This window comes from Acanthochromis polyacanthus, chromosome 19, assembly GCF_021347895.1.
Source record: "Acanthochromis polyacanthus isolate Apoly-LR-REF ecotype Palm Island chromosome 19, KAUST_Apoly_ChrSc, whole genome shotgun sequence".
NCBI classification, from domain to species: Eukaryota; Metazoa; Chordata; class Actinopteri; family Pomacentridae; genus Acanthochromis; species Acanthochromis polyacanthus.
This window is the reverse complement of record NC_067131.1, coordinates 25872473-25889176: the sequence shown is the minus strand read 5'-3', so window position 1 is coordinate 25889176 and position 16704 is coordinate 25872473. Positions and strand designations below refer to the sequence as shown.

The window sequence follows — 16704 nt, the reverse complement described above, 5'->3', positions numbered from 1 at the left end:
AGGTTAAAAAAATTATCACACCTTCAGATACATAAAATCTCGGGTCATGTGTTCTTTTTGGTATTAGAGTGTATAGAGTGATACACTTTAAGCAAGCGGTTTCTGAATTTACTCCATGTCTTTTGACTCTTCTTGATTTAATTGCAAATTTGTTGTTGATTTGCACCACTGCAGCAGAATAATACCAGGTCCTAACCATCATAAAGGTAATCCTGTTCAGAAATCTATTTAGTCACTAATGATAATAAGTTAAACTGTACTGCACATTTCATACAAACCTATAAAGGGTTCGAGAAAAAGTTTTTGTCAAACTGCTTCATTTTTTTTCTGTGCAATGTTATATTGTTCCATCACGTTGATTGGTATTTTTAGTGTCTAAAATGTAAACAAGATAATCACTGACATGGTGCTAAAGTCCAGTCTGTGTCTAGCTGCTGTATTTTGAAACACGTTTAAAGTCACATCTCAGCAGAAGCAGCCCGCTGTGTCTTAATGCGGCCACTAGATGCCGCCATCCCACTACTTATAAAGGAAGATTCTTCACAAGAGCGCTACATTAAGTCCTTTATAGCTTAATATCGCAACCTTTGTGTTTATTGTATTTTAATTTTTTTAAAAAAGTTTTGTAAGTAATTCACTTTAAAGGAAGCGAAAAAGGCAGCTGAGACGTCACGTGACTGTTTTTAACCAACCAGAAGCTCACAGCAAACAGCTTGGCCACACCTCCAGGAAATGAGAAGCACCTGACATGCCAAAAGATTCCTCTTACTTTCTCCTAGTTTAGATATGAGTGTTGTTTATGTCTACACCGTCTTATAGGGTTCCTGCTTCTTTCACTCACTCGTTCTGTCGGTTCAGTTGCCACCGAGCGATAAGAACTGCTGTTGTTCTGTTTAACTCGTGTTGTGCTCAATGGCCAGTTCATATCAGAGTGTGTCCGAGCTTGTCGCAGCTGCTCGGCAGTTATACGGCCAGATGTTCGGAGAAGAAGCTCCCCGGGTGGCGGTGTGTGCTCCTGGAAGAGTCAACCTGATAGGGGAACACACTGACTACAACCAGGGATTCGTCCTGCCAATGGTAACACAACATGAGCTCTGTCAGTTGAAAGCTTCATGTATGTTTAAAACACCAAAATTCTTCTGTGTGGTGGATGACCTGCACACCGAATAGAACATAAGAGAAATTACCAAATACAGAGTTATATATTGGTACTATAGAAACATGATACTTCCTTATATGTGAATTGACTGTTTGTCTCTGACTAACAGGAAAAGATAAGTGTTTGTGTTTTTGTGGGTCAGGCCCTGCCCCTGGTGACTGTGGTGGTTGGGAGTCCAGCTGCAGGCCAGGATGTTACTGTGGTGACAGCTACTGAGGATGCCGATGAGCCGCGGAGGGTAGATTTCAGCCTGCCCACTGATGGATCACCGCTGTCTCCAGGGTTACCCTCCTGGGCGAACTATGTGAAGGGTGTTATACAGCATTACAGGGGTAAACAGGAGTAATCACAGTATCCACAGCGACAGAACAGTTCATCTTCAAGATGTAGTCCTGTCAAAGTGAATGAGGACAACTGTGTAGCGAAATCTTAATGGTCTCGCAGATGTTGTCATATCGTGATGCACTAGATGTTTAACATGTGCCGTCTCTGTCTCGCTCTTTAGCTCCTCCTGTCCCAGGTTTCAGGGCAGTGATAGCCAGCAGTGTCCCGCTGGGTGGAGGACTGTCCAGCTCTGCCTCTCTGGAAGTGGCCTTTTACACCTTCCTGCAGCAACTCAAACCAGGTCAGGCTCAGATTAGAGAGAAACTTCATCCATCTATTATCTATACACCACTTAATCCTCTTTAGAGTTGTGGGGGATTGGAGTCTATCCCAACTGATTTACGGTGATGGCAGGGGACACCCTGGACAGGTCACCAGTCTATCACAGGGCTACACATAGAGACAAACAATCACACTCACACCTACAGGCAATTTAGAGCTACTAGTTAGAAGGAAGGGAGCCGGAGAACCAACCTGTGGACCAACTGTGTGCAAACTCCATGCCAAATCATCCCTAGTCCAGACCAGGACGGGAACCCGGGATCTTCTAGCGGCAATGGGATGATGCTAACCACCAAGCCACTAGAGAGGAACTTAAAAATCCTATAGTTTTTTTCCCAAAAAAACACCCCAAATGACTTATCTACAGCTAATAAATGTCGATGCCATGAAAACAAAGACAAATACACTGTCATTTACCATTATGACCTGTCTCCATATTATGATATATTATCATATGCTTGTTGCTGCATGCATCGAATGCTGCAGTCAGAAATGTTGGGCTGCTGTTGCAGTTGGATGGGATGTAAATGTTCTGCAGCAATAACATAAAGAATGACACAAAGATGGATCTAGCAATCTCTGTCTTACAGGCAATCTACCATCAAACACAATCTATAATTGGGTCTAAAACTCAGAGACCGTAGCAAAAATCAGTGGTATTTTTCATGTAAACTGGAACATAATCAGAAAGTTTGAATATTTGCAAACATTTAAAGACACAAGAAGTTGTGACATGTAAACTGAAGAGTAACTCTTTCAGATTTGTAACTTTTTCTAGATCAGCAATCAAACTGAAGCAGATTAGTCACAGTGAATGTGTGAACTCCTTTGTATGAAGGTCAGACCATTATGGACGACAAAATGGTCTGTGATTCTGCCTCTAAACAAAGTTTCAGTAAAAAAAAAAAAAAAGACAGAAGAAAAGTACCTAAAAAGACGATTTATAAGTAACGGAGAAAGACAGGAGCTTGATTTGATGATTGAGCAGCAGATAGCAAAGAAATTCTACGACCCTATCAGTCACAAAACTTAAGATTCTAAGAAAGAGGATTAAATGACAATTTTATATTTTTTGTATTACAATTTGTCTTGCAATTGAGTTTTTCTTAGGGGGCATTGCAGAGCGGACAGCAGAATTCTGTATTTAATTGTAGTGCCAATTGTGTTTCTGCCTCTAAGGATCTTGACACGTCTCTCCGTCAGTCTGCATCTGACTCTGGTTCTGTCTCTCTTTAATTCTTGAGCCATTTGCAACTTCTTACTGTCTCCAGTACTACATCCATTGTGTCTCTCTTCAGTCTTTCTTAGAATAGAAACCTTCTTTTTTGGAAATTTGGACAGATAATTGAGCAGCTGTGGTTGTCACTGGAATGTGGGTAGTGAGCTGTGAGGTTAGTTTCAAGTTAACTTAAACCCTGCTGCAGCAACAAAGCAGAGAAAGCACATGGTCAAAGGGCAGTTTCACCGATTCTTAAATATAGACTGTACTTGTTGCCGTTGTTATAGTCCCACCTGTACGGAAGCCACAGTCAGTCCTGTCCAACAGCTGCAGGTTTGGAATAAACACAGCGTTGTTGTAGGGTCTTTCTCTTTCTGCTATATGGACCAACACGGCCCTTCTTCTCTGTTTTTCCTGTCAATGAAAATAATCACACTTTTTCACCACAAAGACATTTTAGTTTATATTTGAGGAGTTTCAGCGGCAGAAAGTTGTTTTTGTCATAAAACAAACTGCTTACTTTATTTGACAGACAGCTACTTTTGATTAGGATGTTGTTTCTCTTTCGACTGATCACTGATCCACTCTCTCCTCTTAAAAGTGTTTACAGTCTGCCCGCTAGCTTCAGCGTGAATAATAGGTTTGTTTGCAGTTCCACATAGGACATTTGCAGAGTGGGTGGATATTTACTCCATGTCAACAGGACACAGTGATGCTGTAGTGGAGATGCAGCATTCAGTAGAAAAATAAAAGGAGCAGTCCCAGAGTCTGCACAACAAAGTGAGATTGGGAGCTAATTTTGGTGGAAAGTCTGATCAGATTCTTGAGGTTGCTTTTCTGCAACCATAACTACCTTTCTCTGTTGGTTTCACTGTCAGGGTCATGTCATCTTCTAATTTTTGCTTGTCTTTCTTGTCACAGATGATGGAGACTTGGTGTCCAAAGCAATAGCCTGTCAGAAGGCCGAACACACTCATGCTGGTGTGCCCTGTGGCATTATGGATCAGTTTGTGTCTGTTCTCGGCAAGGAGGGCCACGCTTTGCTCATAGACTGCAGGTAGTGTACACATTCAGTCAGAGTGGATCAAACCAACCGTCTTAGGCTGCATAAAGAGAATAGGATTGTCTCTGCTAGATTACTATTCAAAAACAGGAAAGCAGGAAAACTCAAAGGCAGAGGAAATTCTGTATACTTATACTCCCTTTGTGCCTTAACTCAGGTCCATGGAGGCCACACCCGTCCCTCTAGCAGACCCACACCTGGTCATCCTCATCACCAACTCCAATGTGAAGCATTCTCTGACCGGCAGTGAATACTCCACGAGACGCAGACAGTGTGAGGAAGCTGCCTCTATCCTTGGAAAGGACAGTCTCAGGGATGCTACCACGAGGGACCTGGAGGGTATTGTTCTTTTATCTCAAAGCAATTTTCAGTTTTATTTATTTATATAGTGCCAATTACAGGTCAAATTGTCTGAAGACGCTTTACAAAACCCATATGCCTGGATCACCTTAGAGCAAGCCCTAAGGTGACAGTGACAAGAAAAAACACCCTTTTAATGGGAAGAAACCTTCAACAGAACCCAACTCTTTATGTGGGGGGACCCATCTGCTGCTGGCCGGCGGGTTGAGAGGTGCAGAAGAGGGAGAGATGGAGGGGGAGCGGGAAGGATGGGAGGAATCTTCCTCCTACCCTGATCCATTTTGTCCCAGTCTCTTACCTGGTATTTTGGGAGCACTATTAGTAGCATCTTGTAAATCGTTATGAGACTAGGCTAGTAAGAAGTGGGTGCACTCTTGTGAACTATCACTTAAATACTAAATGGTTCTAAATTGAATCACCTTACAGCAATTTCATGACTTCTGAGTTGAACAGTAGGCTGTTTGTTCTTATTGAAAATTAGAAAGTGCCTGTTCAGGCTTACTGTATGAAAAATAGAAGCCCTTTAGTTGAGAGAGAATGAGAAGACTTTATTGTCATTGCACACTTTCATATACAATGAAATTAGTTTGAGCTGCCTTGCCAATAGCAGCTCAGGCTGCTGCACCCAGAGTGCGCTGCCTGACTTTTAGAAAAAGGAAAAAAAAAAGAAAAGACATTTGGGATCGGGGGAGGGATAGAGACAAATCTTTTCAGCTGTTCTTTGCTGAAGTGTTAATGTTGCTCTGCCTCTCTGTCTGAGAGACATCACGTGGAGTACATACACACGTGGACAAAATTGTTGGTACCCCTCCGTTAAAGAAGGAAAAACCCACAATTCTCACTGAAATCACTTGAAACTCACAAAAGTAACAATAAATAAAAATGTATTGAAAATTAAATTATCAAAATCAGCCATTACTTTTGAATTGTTGATTAACATAATTATTTAAAAAAACAAACTAATGAAATAGGGCTGGACAAAAATGATGGCATCCATAACTTAATATTTTGTTGCACAACCTTTTGAGGCAATCACTGCAATTAAACGATTTCTGTATTTGTCAATGAGCGTTCTGCAGCTGTCAACAGGTATTTTGGCCCACTCCTCATGAGCAAACAGCTCCAGTTGTCTCAGGTTTGATGGGTGTCTTCTCCAAATGGCATGTTTCAGCTCCTTCCACATATGTTCAATGGGATTCAGATCTGGGCTCATAGAAGGCCACTTTAGAATAGTCCAACGCTTTTCTCTCAGCCATTCTTGGGTGTTTTTGGCTGTGTGTTTTGGATGGTTGTCCTGTTGGAAGACCCATGACCTGCGACTGAGACCAAGCTTTCTGACACTAGGCAGCACATTTCTCTCCAGAATGCCTTGATAGTCTTCAGATTTCATCGTACCTTGCACACTTTCAAGACACCCTGTGCCAGATGCAGCAAAGCAGCCCCAAAACATTACTGAGCCTCCTCCATGTTTCACCGTAGGGACAGTGTTCTTTTCTTCGTATGCTTGGTTTTTCAGTCTATGAACATAGAGTTGATGTGCCTTACCAAAAAGCTCCAGTTTGGTCTCATCTGTCCAAAGGACATTCTCCCAGAAGCTTTGTGGCTTGTCAACATGCATTTTTGCAAATTCCAGTCTGGCTTTTTTATGATTTTTTTGCAGCAGTGGTGTCCTCCTTGGTCGTCTCCCATGAAGTCCACTTTGGCTCAAACAACGACGAATGGTGCGATCTGACACTGATGTACCTTGGCCTTGGAGTTCACCTTTAATTTCTTTGGAGGTTGCTCTGGGCTCTTTGGATACAATTCGAACGATCCGTCTCTTCAATTTGTCATCAATTTTCCTCTTGCGGCCACGTCCAGGGAGGTTGGCTACTGTCCCGTGGGTCTTGAACTTCTGAATAATATGAGCCACTGTTGTCACAGGAACTTCAAGCTGTTTAGAGATGGTCTTATAGCCTTTACCTTTAAGATGTTTGTCTATAATTTTTTTTCGGATGTCCTGGGACAATTCTCTCCTTCGCTTTCTGTTGTCCATGTTCAGTGTGGTACACACCTTTTCACCAAACAGCAGGGTGACTACTTGTCTCCCTTTAAATAGGCAGACTGACTGATTATGAGTTTGGAAACACCTGTGATGTCAATTAAATGACACACCTGAGTTAATCATGTCACTCTGGTCAAATAGTTTTCAATCTTTTATAGAGGTACCATCATTTTTGTCCAGCCCTGTTTCATTAGTTTGTTTTTTTTAATAATTATGTTAATCAACAATTCAAAAGTAATGGCTGTTTTTGATTATTTAATTTTCAATAAATTTTTATTTATTGTTACTTTTGTGAGTTTCAAGTGATTTCAGTGAGAATTGTGGGTTTTTCCTTCTTTAACTGAGGGGTACCAACAATTTTGTCCACGTGTGTATGTGATGCATCTCATTGGTAAATTGACAGACATTCATGGTAACATGTCATCTCCCCAGCACTTTGTTTTAGTTCAATTAAAATAGGATAAATTAAACAAAATTTAAAAATTAAAGGTAAGCAAAATATCATATTAACAATAAATAATGTACATTAGGCTCTAAAATGGTTCAGAGGTGCAAAATGACTGCACTTGAATTGAGCAGCATGGTTAAATAAGGAACACAATTTCAGTATTTACATGAGATATAATTTAACAGGGTTTATGCAGGCCATTGAAAAGCATTAATAGTCATTAAGTTGATTTTGTGAAAATTAAATGGCATTAAAAATCATTAAATTGGATTCTAAGTAGCATTAAAAATTCTTTCTGTAGTTTTCAAGAAAAATATTTGACAATAATAGTATATAATTATAGACTGCGATTCGTCAGATATGTGCATCTGCGTAAACATACCGATGCATTGCGATAATTGTTCCAGCCAGTCGAGCACAATTGCCAAAAACTGCATGTTTTTAAAGTGGCCAGCTGGCTGTTCAAGGTGGAGGAAAGCTGGGAAATGAGGAAATGCAAATTCCAGCAAAAATTACTAGAAAACATGGATTTCAGAGAATGACTGCAGCCCGTGGGTGGTCAGGGGTAGCCTAGCTTAGCTAGACTGTATTCCCGTTATAAGGGATATACGGGAATATGACTTTGTGTATTTGTAATACACAATATAAAGGCTGTCTGGTCCCCAGGCAAGGTCAGGGGTGGATTACGGATTCAGAAATAGTGAAATGTAAGGACAGTTTTCATATAAAATCATCTTTTAAAAAAATACAAGCCTGTGTAATTTGTTGAGTTGACGGTCGTGGCATTAAAGTTTTTACAGTATAGTATTAAAATGGCATTAAAAGCATTAAATTTGACTGTCTGATTTCTGTAGAAACCCTGTTTAAGGTAAATAAGTTCTTTATGCACTCATGTGGCCTCATATCACTCACTGTTGGGACTATGGTAGTACTGTGATACTCCTGGCTAGGTTTATGCCAAACATACTGGACCCCATCTAAGCAAAACAAATTTGTCTGAGCCTTGTCTTACCAAAGAATATGCTGTATGTTCTTTAGCAAGTTTCACCTTGCATTTTTGTGCCAAAAAGCAAAGTCCATAGAGGTTGATGTTATGCAATGCACCTCCCACTGTCACAGAATCTCAGATTACCATTGATAAACCCCTGAAACATCTGCCCATCTGTTTTTCAGAGCCAGATTGTACAAGTAGCGTGCTGTCAGTGGCATCATTTTAGGAGAATAGCTGCCATGTCTGTGAAGTCTTACGCTCAAACTTTCCTGCGTCCACTAGCAATTTTTTTCAATGTGGAGCAATGATCCAGACATACAGATAGACACAGCCCATAGGTCCTAAACTGAGAAAATTCTAGTGTTCACAGTCAACTTGTTATTGTGCTAATTTATTTAGGCTGATTGGAAATCACAGGTGTACTAAGTTTTGTTTCAGTGATCCTGGTGTGCTAATGTTGGCTTTATTGAGTTTTCACTTTGAAGCCTGTATATTCAATATAGTTTCTTTAACGTGTTTGTTTTTCATTGTTCATAGCATGAAATACTCTACTGATTAACTTAGTATTGCAAGTATTGAGGAATTATACATTTTTGGAAAAAAATGACAATGACATTTATTTTGTATATTGCATATATTTAACCATTTATGTATTCTTTTCCCAAGACTTCTATGCTTATTTGCAAGATACATTTTATACCTTTTCATTCCCCAATCCACACAGCTTGCCTCATTTTTATCTTCCCTATCCTTTCAGAGGCAAGAAGCAGGATGGATGATGTTACCTATCGAAGAGCTCGCCATGTTATTGAGGAGATAGAAAGAACTGTCCAAGCTACTGAAGCCCTGAAGCGAGGAGCCTACAAAGAGTTTGGCAAGCTTATGGTGGAGAGCCATAACTCTCTGAGGTAACAGACAATGGAGCTGTGTGATATCTGTTTACGCTACAGTCACTGTTCAGGACAGAAATTGAGAAATGTGCGGTAATTTGATGTTCCTGTGTCAGAGATCTGTATGAGGTGAGCTGCAGGGAGCTGGATGAGCTGGTGTCTGCAGCCATAAAGGTGGACGGGGTGTTTGGGAGCCGGATGACAGGCGGAGGATTCGGTGGATGCACTGTTACTTTGCTGCAGGCCCATGCCATTGACACGACCATTCTCCACATACAGGTTAACACACAAACACACATCCCCGTACATATATGACAAATGTGCTGAATGCATTCTATCAAGATTATCATCAGCACACAATTGGTAGAAAGGAAGCTGGAAGGTAAATATTTATAAATTTAGGAAATGATCTGTTTGCTGTCCTATTGGGACTTGAATGAAAGATCAATTTCAGCATTGCCTCTAATGACTTAGAGAATTTTTTTCCCCCCAAATTTTAAGGAATACTCAGCACTACAGATGTCTTCCACCTGTCTTCTACCAACAGAACACAAAGTACATTGTTCCAATGTGTTGTGATTGTACTGCTGAGTATGCACACTATAAGCCTTGTGACATAGTTGCCCCAAATTTTGACCTGCTCTATGGCAGGTCAAATGGTTCAACAGTATGAAATCATAAACCAGTTAAATATTACAATTTTAACTGAAGGCACATGTGATGACGCTAGATTAGCTGCTTTGCTAGCTGAACTAAGATAAACGTGACTTGGACCTACCTGAAAATGAAACTGATATCGATGTTTTCATTGAACTTTCATAGAGGAAAGGAACATTGCTTAACCGGTGTTGTGTTACATATGTTGTAAACATGTTTAGGAGTAGATACTTTACTTGATGATGTTGCTGGTTGTTGCATTCATGATAAAATGGAGAAGAGATTTCTGGCGCAGCTGCTGCCAAATGGCATGGAGAAGCGAAAAGTCTGAAGAGGTAAAACAAAAACAGTAACTCTGGAGTATAAAGAGAGAAGTCCAGTTAAGTGTTGGATTGTAAAGGGAAGTGCAGTTGATATCTACTGAATTTTGTATGATTACCAAAATGAGGAACTGGCTAGGGAACAATATTCAGAGGTGGAAGAGACAGATAGTGTTTCCCAAGAGCTGGTGGAGACCAAATCTGAGCTAAAAAGAGAAGGAATATTGGATTATTATTTGTCAGCTGGCCCAAAACAGGATCCCATTTGAATGCAGTACTGTTTAATCAAAAATGAGCCGGGTCGGGTTAAGCTCCTTAACAGCCACCAGCCTGAGTATCATCGACATACTAAACAAAATTATGTATCCTTACAAAGCAAAACGCCTAACAAATCAGTGTCAAACATTTTAATGAAGTCAACACTAACACTACAGCAATAATAGTTCCTTAATTTGTAGCAAAGATTGTATACCACAACCTGCTACTTTCTTAACTTTTGTGTTATCTATATAGCAGTGCATACCTGTTTAATTGCCAGCTGCACACCAAAAGACTCCAAAAAGCAAAATGCTTTAAGTCTTTCTTTGGTAACTATACGTTATGTATCTGTGGTGTTTGCTATTTGTTTTTTCCCTAAGTGATCAGAAAGTCAGTTAGAGCAGCTTGAATGCACCACACCTACAGAGAAACTTAACAGTTTTTGCCAGTATATGGGCATACTTGTTATCATTCTTTAGATTGTTAAGTTTAAGGTTGGAGTAGTAGAAGTTTGTATTGAACTTGATTATTCCTATTTTGTAGGATAGTAAGACAAGGGCAACAAAGTCAGCCTTGTTGTTTTGCTGAGAAATTGAACTAGTCTGTTTTCATGATTCTGTTCTCTGCAAAATCTTTGCATTCCAGAGGGTATTTCAATAAGTGTCTGAGGACTGTTCATTTGTTCACAGGGAATAAAAAGTACTTTTCAGTGTTCTGGCTGTCACTTTAAGGGGGGCATATCAGACGAATTATCCAGTCCCCCGTGTCTTGCTCAGACAGCTCCAGTGTGTGTGTGAGAATGAGAGATCGGGGGTATGAGCTGAGAATAAAAGCGAGCTTCGTGGAGACGGAGCCAGAAGTGTCCAGTTATTAGCATGCTGGTCTGGTCACTGCTGCCTCTCTGCTTCGGCACAGATCCACTGTTGACCTGCTGTTGGCCGGCATTTTTGAGAATCTTACAGAAGAAACATCAAAAAATGCAATTTTAGCCACAGAAAATCTTTGAAATTACCTGCATTTATAAGGATGAGAAGAAAAATAGCAGTGGCCATTTATATGTGTGAAGCTGCGGTTCTTTAAATCTTAAGCTTTGGGATCAGACTTGGCAGACTTCCTTGCATCTCTCCCAACTTGACCGGAGCCTGGCGACTGCTGTGGCTTGCTGACTGTCAAAGGAAGCAAGTCTTTCTTGGAAATAAAAACACTTGAAACTTCCACATCTCTCAGTCCTCAGCATTCCTGACTAGAGCAGAGGGAGCTTGGTCCTCCTAATAACAACACCAGCAAAGTCTTCACAGGACTATTAAAATCTCAGCTTTGCCTCTATGATGCTGAACCTCAACTCTCCTGATGACAACAGCAACAGAAACTCTCTCCAGGACCCGGTGTCGCTGAACGTCGGTGGAGAAATTTATACAACAACCCTGGACACTCTTACCCGGTGCCGTGACTCAATGCTAGGTGCCATGTTCACCGGACAAATCCCTGCGCTTAGGGACGACAGAGGAAATGTCTTCATAGACCGTGACGGCAAAATGTTTAGATACATTCTGAATTACCTACGCTCTAGCTCCCTGGACCTGCCAGATGGCTTTTCAGATCTGGCGCTTCTGCGGAGAGAAGCCGATTTCTTTCAGATACGCCCTCTGCTGGAGGAGATCTGCCACTATGAGGCATCAGTGCCTCTCAGCCTCAGAGGAGGGCCGTTAGGAGCCATGATTATTGTTAACATTGACTCCAAGGTATGTGCACCAAGGTTTTAGCAGCATTTCAGCCTGATGACAGATAAATTAGATTTAAGCTAGGTATTCCATTTTGTCCTAAAAAAAAATTGGATAGATAGATAGATAGATAGATAGATAGATATTCAATTTCCCAAGAATAATGTTTTGGAAACTTCCCTGGGGTTAAACTTTCTCCTACTACATCATTATGTGTTTTCATAGCAGGACAAAACCCAAAGATTTATCAAATTAGTCTGCTGACTTATCAAAAGTGTGATGGTCTCAAATTATTCAGAGCAACACTGAACAACAAAGGTGCTCTGTGGTCCATCGATCATACATTTTTTGGGAAGCTTCATCCTGCTTAATGTTGAGCACAAACTGCAAGCAGAATAACCTAGCTGCAGGTGTTTTTTTTTTAAATGATAGGTCGGAGTGTAAGGTCAAGACCTTATAGAATTTTTATAGAGAATCCAACAAAACCCATATCCCCTTTACTGGGAAGGACAAGACGTCTATGAATGTACACTTTTGTCCAGTATGTGAACATTCGTTGACATTTCACACAAAGTGAATTGTGGACAGTGAATGAAAAATTTGAAAGGCTCTGAGCGAACCCAAAACGCCACATTGTACTTGAGTTTAGGCGTTTGACTCCAAGTCAGAGTTTGTGTGGAACTGGACAGTGTCCAGGAACCCCAACTCCACAGTACCCCCAAAGTTTCAAGATTCAAAGTCTCAGTAGCACTTAAGTTAAGATGGTTGAACCACTAAAGTACAATATAACAAAGCGGTGTCCCATTGATTTTTTTTTGCAAATGGACACTTGGTCCTTTGCTCACATTGTCTTCAGAAAAGAAATAAACAATTAAAACACTCCTATTACAACCGAAAAGCATATGTTTTGGCCACTAACACCTGAACAGGTTTTTCTGGCCATGCTCTTGAGACAAGTAAGAGCTCAACATGCCTCAACATTTTGATTGAATCAGAGCATAGCAATATTCTGTTATGAATATCAGGTTGGGTGTCCGTACAGAAGCTTTTCTGTTGGCAGATTCAAAATAAGAAAAATACAGGCCCGCACAAACCTTTAGAATACTGTTTGTTGTATATACACACATTTGTGCAGAGGTTGGGATTGTGATTCTGTTTGCATATTCCGAGACGCAGATGGACCCGTTCTCTGTTTGGGTACTGTGTGGAGAATGTGTAGTCAGCATATTCTCCCCTCTCATTCCAGGTTCGCGTTCTCCACTTTAACTTACGCCATGGACCAGAAAACTATGAGCTTCGCACATGCTCGGTTCGAGCCTTCACTGTCGACCTCTTTTGTACCTGGAAGGCTTTCCTAGCTCTTCTCTGTGAGCGCTTCTCCTACAGGACATCACAGGGTCTCACTAGCCCACGTCTGTGCAGCCCAAGGCAGAACAGGCTAAAACTGGAGTGGGTGCCAAGGCCTGCTGAACTCCCTCAGGACCAGTATGACAAGCAGTGCTACCGGGGGCTAACTGTGTCCAGTCCTGAGGCCACACAGTCAGATGACATCAGGAACATGCACCCGAGTCCCTGTGAAATCACAGACAAGCAGGGCTTTGTGGAGGAGCTGTTGAAGGCGTCTTTGGCTGAAGGTTTCAAGGTGGATCTGGTCACTCCTGACCCAGCAGATATTCTTAACTGCACTTCACTTCGGCTTGTCAAGTGCTGAACAATGGGTGAAACCAACTAAAATACTACAGATGACCACAGTCAACACAGAACGTAATTTCCTTAGGATTTAAATGATTTAATCAAATATTTTATTAGCTGAATTTAGGGTTCCATGCAGATTATGACAAGGAGATCGTTGAAGAAGTGTTTTGTCTGTGACCTCTCTATATTTTCTTCTGTCATATTGTTTGCCCAAATAGTAAATGAGATTTGCTGAAAATTGTCAGTGTCCAAATGTTTATGGACCTGACTGTAAGCTGCTAGGTGTAAATGATTGTCTTAAGTCTCATCTGAATTTTATTTGGAGATTTTTTTTTTTTTTTGAGACACTTATGACAAGTGGAAATTGAGACTTTAAAACCAGCATTATTTGCACTCTGTGTTAGAAAGCGTTAAGGACACAAGGGCTCAGATTAAAAATGGTTAATGGTCTTCGGCATATAGAGTTTCAGGCACTGTGTTGAACCGATTATTATGAGGTGAGAGCAGATGACAATAGGAGGAAAAAATGCGTGAGAGTGCATGAAAAGGGAATGGCCTGGGCAGCACCGAGTCGACATTATAAAATACTCATAAAACGCAGAACATTGTCTACTGTACAAGTAATTCTCAAATTCATATGCACCACACCCACAGTTGCAAAACGTCAGTCAAACATTGCCAGTGTCACATTTGCACCAGTGCATTTTTATCAGTGATAACAGTATCTAATGTCATTCCACTAAAATATGACTAAATACAAATAGTTCAAGAAATAACTCTAAAACCGTTACCTAAGTTAAAGATGGTTTTCCCAATGGATTTATGGTCGCAAGTGCTATTTTCAAGACTTTTTGAGTATGGCATGGTGTTCACGTTTAAAAATGTGGTTCATTCAAAACAAAATTGATAATAAACATGGATTAATTTAGGACGAGAGTACCCTGTGATTGACAGATTACTACCATTCCATCATCCTCTGTGTCTTTGAGTTTTTCAGACAGATCCACATTTTTATGTCTGGCTTAAAAAAAAAAATCAAGATTACAACGACCAAATGCCAAAGTTGCGACTTTAAGATTGTAGTCAACTTCTTTGAAATTTCTGCTTTAAAAAAGTGGGGAGGACAAAAGAGCTACAGTATTGTATTACAGCTACAGATTCAGCCCAAGATGTAAAACACAGATCGCACTGTGACAGTTTAATTTTCATTCTTATTACCTTCCGTTCTGCAGACATAGTTTGGCTTTTTAAGGTTCATGTGTAGTTGACATGAATGGGATGATTGGTTAAACATGACTGAGATAAATGCAGCTATTCATCCTATTTTTTCTGTTGTTTTAAAAAAATATGTGAATTTATTTCCATTCAAATTAGATTATTATTGCATGAAAACTTTAACAGGCCGTGATTCCTTGATGGGTCTACTTTATCTGTTTGCCCATTGAATGACTTAGTGGGAGAGACAGATGAGTTATGGACAGAGTGCGTAATTTTAGTCTGGAGGAAACAGTAGTAGGAAGTTTTGAGGCGGAAAAGATGCATCTCAAAGGAAAGATGCCCAGTTGCAAAAACAAAGAGGTTCTTTCCTCTTGCTCCCTCTCTGAACTTCCTTCCTCAGATGGTGAGTGATGTGTGAAGAGTGCTGCTTTAAAATGTTTTTTTTTACATAATGCAGTGCAGTATTCTCACATAAAGCTGTAGCACAATCAGATTGATTTGTTTCAGAGACATTGTTGGCTTACAATCACTGTCGTTTGATGCGCTTATTGTGTATGTTTTCTTTCTCATCAGGAGCAGTACAGTGGAAATCCAACATTCTACGTCACGACTCCTTCAGCGGGAGCACGACCCCTCACTGTGCCTTGACCTTTGTCAGCCTTTCTGTTGTATGAGCACAGCTGATTGTGTCCTCATTACATGCTTTATGTTTATGTAGCTTTTTTTTTTTTTTACATTTTTGCCAACATTTTACCACAGTGCTTCAATTCAAACCTGGGCTGATTGAAAAGCATTCTGTTAATGTGGGAAACTGTCTTTATAGTGGGACATTATTAGAAGATGTGTTTTCACATTTATTCAATGCTTTATCGTGTGCTGTAAATAGCTTGTAGCAACTGTTTGCATCATTTTGACTTAAACGTACTGTGGAACTCTAGGCTAATTTTACAATACAATCATCAATAAAGTAAACTGTATTTTGATTTTAAGATACTACCTGTTTTTAATATCACATTTTTCTTAAATCATTTTGTTAATTTTAACATGTAAAGTCTGTGTGATGTAAGTAACACAGAAAATTAGAACCAACTCTGTAGAGACAATCACTAAAGACTACCTGCTCAGTTGCAAACAACATCTTAGTATTTTTCTGTTGAATTGGTGATGACCAAAAACTGTATATAAAGATGGACACAGGTCACCACATCCTCCCACTGCACTGTGCAAACGTGAAACCAAAATGTCTCAGAAAGGAGTGCTGCCATCAGTGGGTTCAACAAGTGCACCTTGTAGCCATAACAATATACCTCATGTCTATGGCTCTTACTGGTCTTTTATTCCAGCCATCTTGACTGATGTTAATGCTTGCTGTGAACTTTTCTACATTTTTCTACATAAAAATAATTTTCTATAGATTGGTTGTACCTTTAGCTTACAATCTAAAATACTAGCATTCACTTCCGAATTGGGTTAGCCTTCAAAGCGCAAACCTAAATTACAAAAAAAATGTAAAGTTTTCTCAGATCCCTAAGGTTGTCAGTATTTTTTATTGCACCAACACTCATTTTGTTGTTTGAAACCAGCAACTATAAATCACCTGATTAAGAAGAAACAGTCCTCTTACATTCTTAGCAGAGATCTGCAGGCGAAACACCAACCTGATAAGAAGTACCTAATTGCTACGTGTGTATATTGATTTATTTCTTTTTCTTTTTCTTTTAGTTTGGTTTACATTCCAATTCTCTATGACCTGTGTTAAACTTTCTTTATTCTCAAGTATGTAGGGATGTAAATTTCTGTGGTTTTCCTATCTTCCCAATCCTGCAGTAGTCCAGCTGTTTCCTTCCACAGACCTCTGTGTGTAGTTCAAAACTTGTGTTAACTATGCTACAATGGAAGTAGTGTGTGTGCACCGAATACATAAATACAACAGAGTCTTCCAAATGGACTCCTTCAGAGCTCAAAAGTAGTACAACAATAACAACAACTTTGCAT

General features: G+C 40.1%; 1 protein-coding gene across 1 annotated transcript; it reads left to right on the top strand.

Annotated features, from left to right (window-relative positions):
* Window positions 1–706: 706 nt before the first annotated feature.
* On the top strand, window positions 707–15698 carry galk1 (galactokinase 1). Its single transcript, XM_022211911.2, has 8 exons — window positions 707–1077; window positions 1302–1491; window positions 1665–1784; window positions 3966–4101; window positions 4265–4446; window positions 8708–8858; window positions 8957–9119; window positions 15283–15698. Exons 1-8 carry the CDS (start codon window positions 913–915, stop codon window positions 15355–15357), a joined length of 1182 nt encoding a protein of 393 aa, XP_022067603.2. The 5' UTR covers window positions 707–912; the 3' UTR covers window positions 15358–15698.
* The last annotated feature ends 1006 nt before the right edge of the window (window positions 15699–16704 follow it).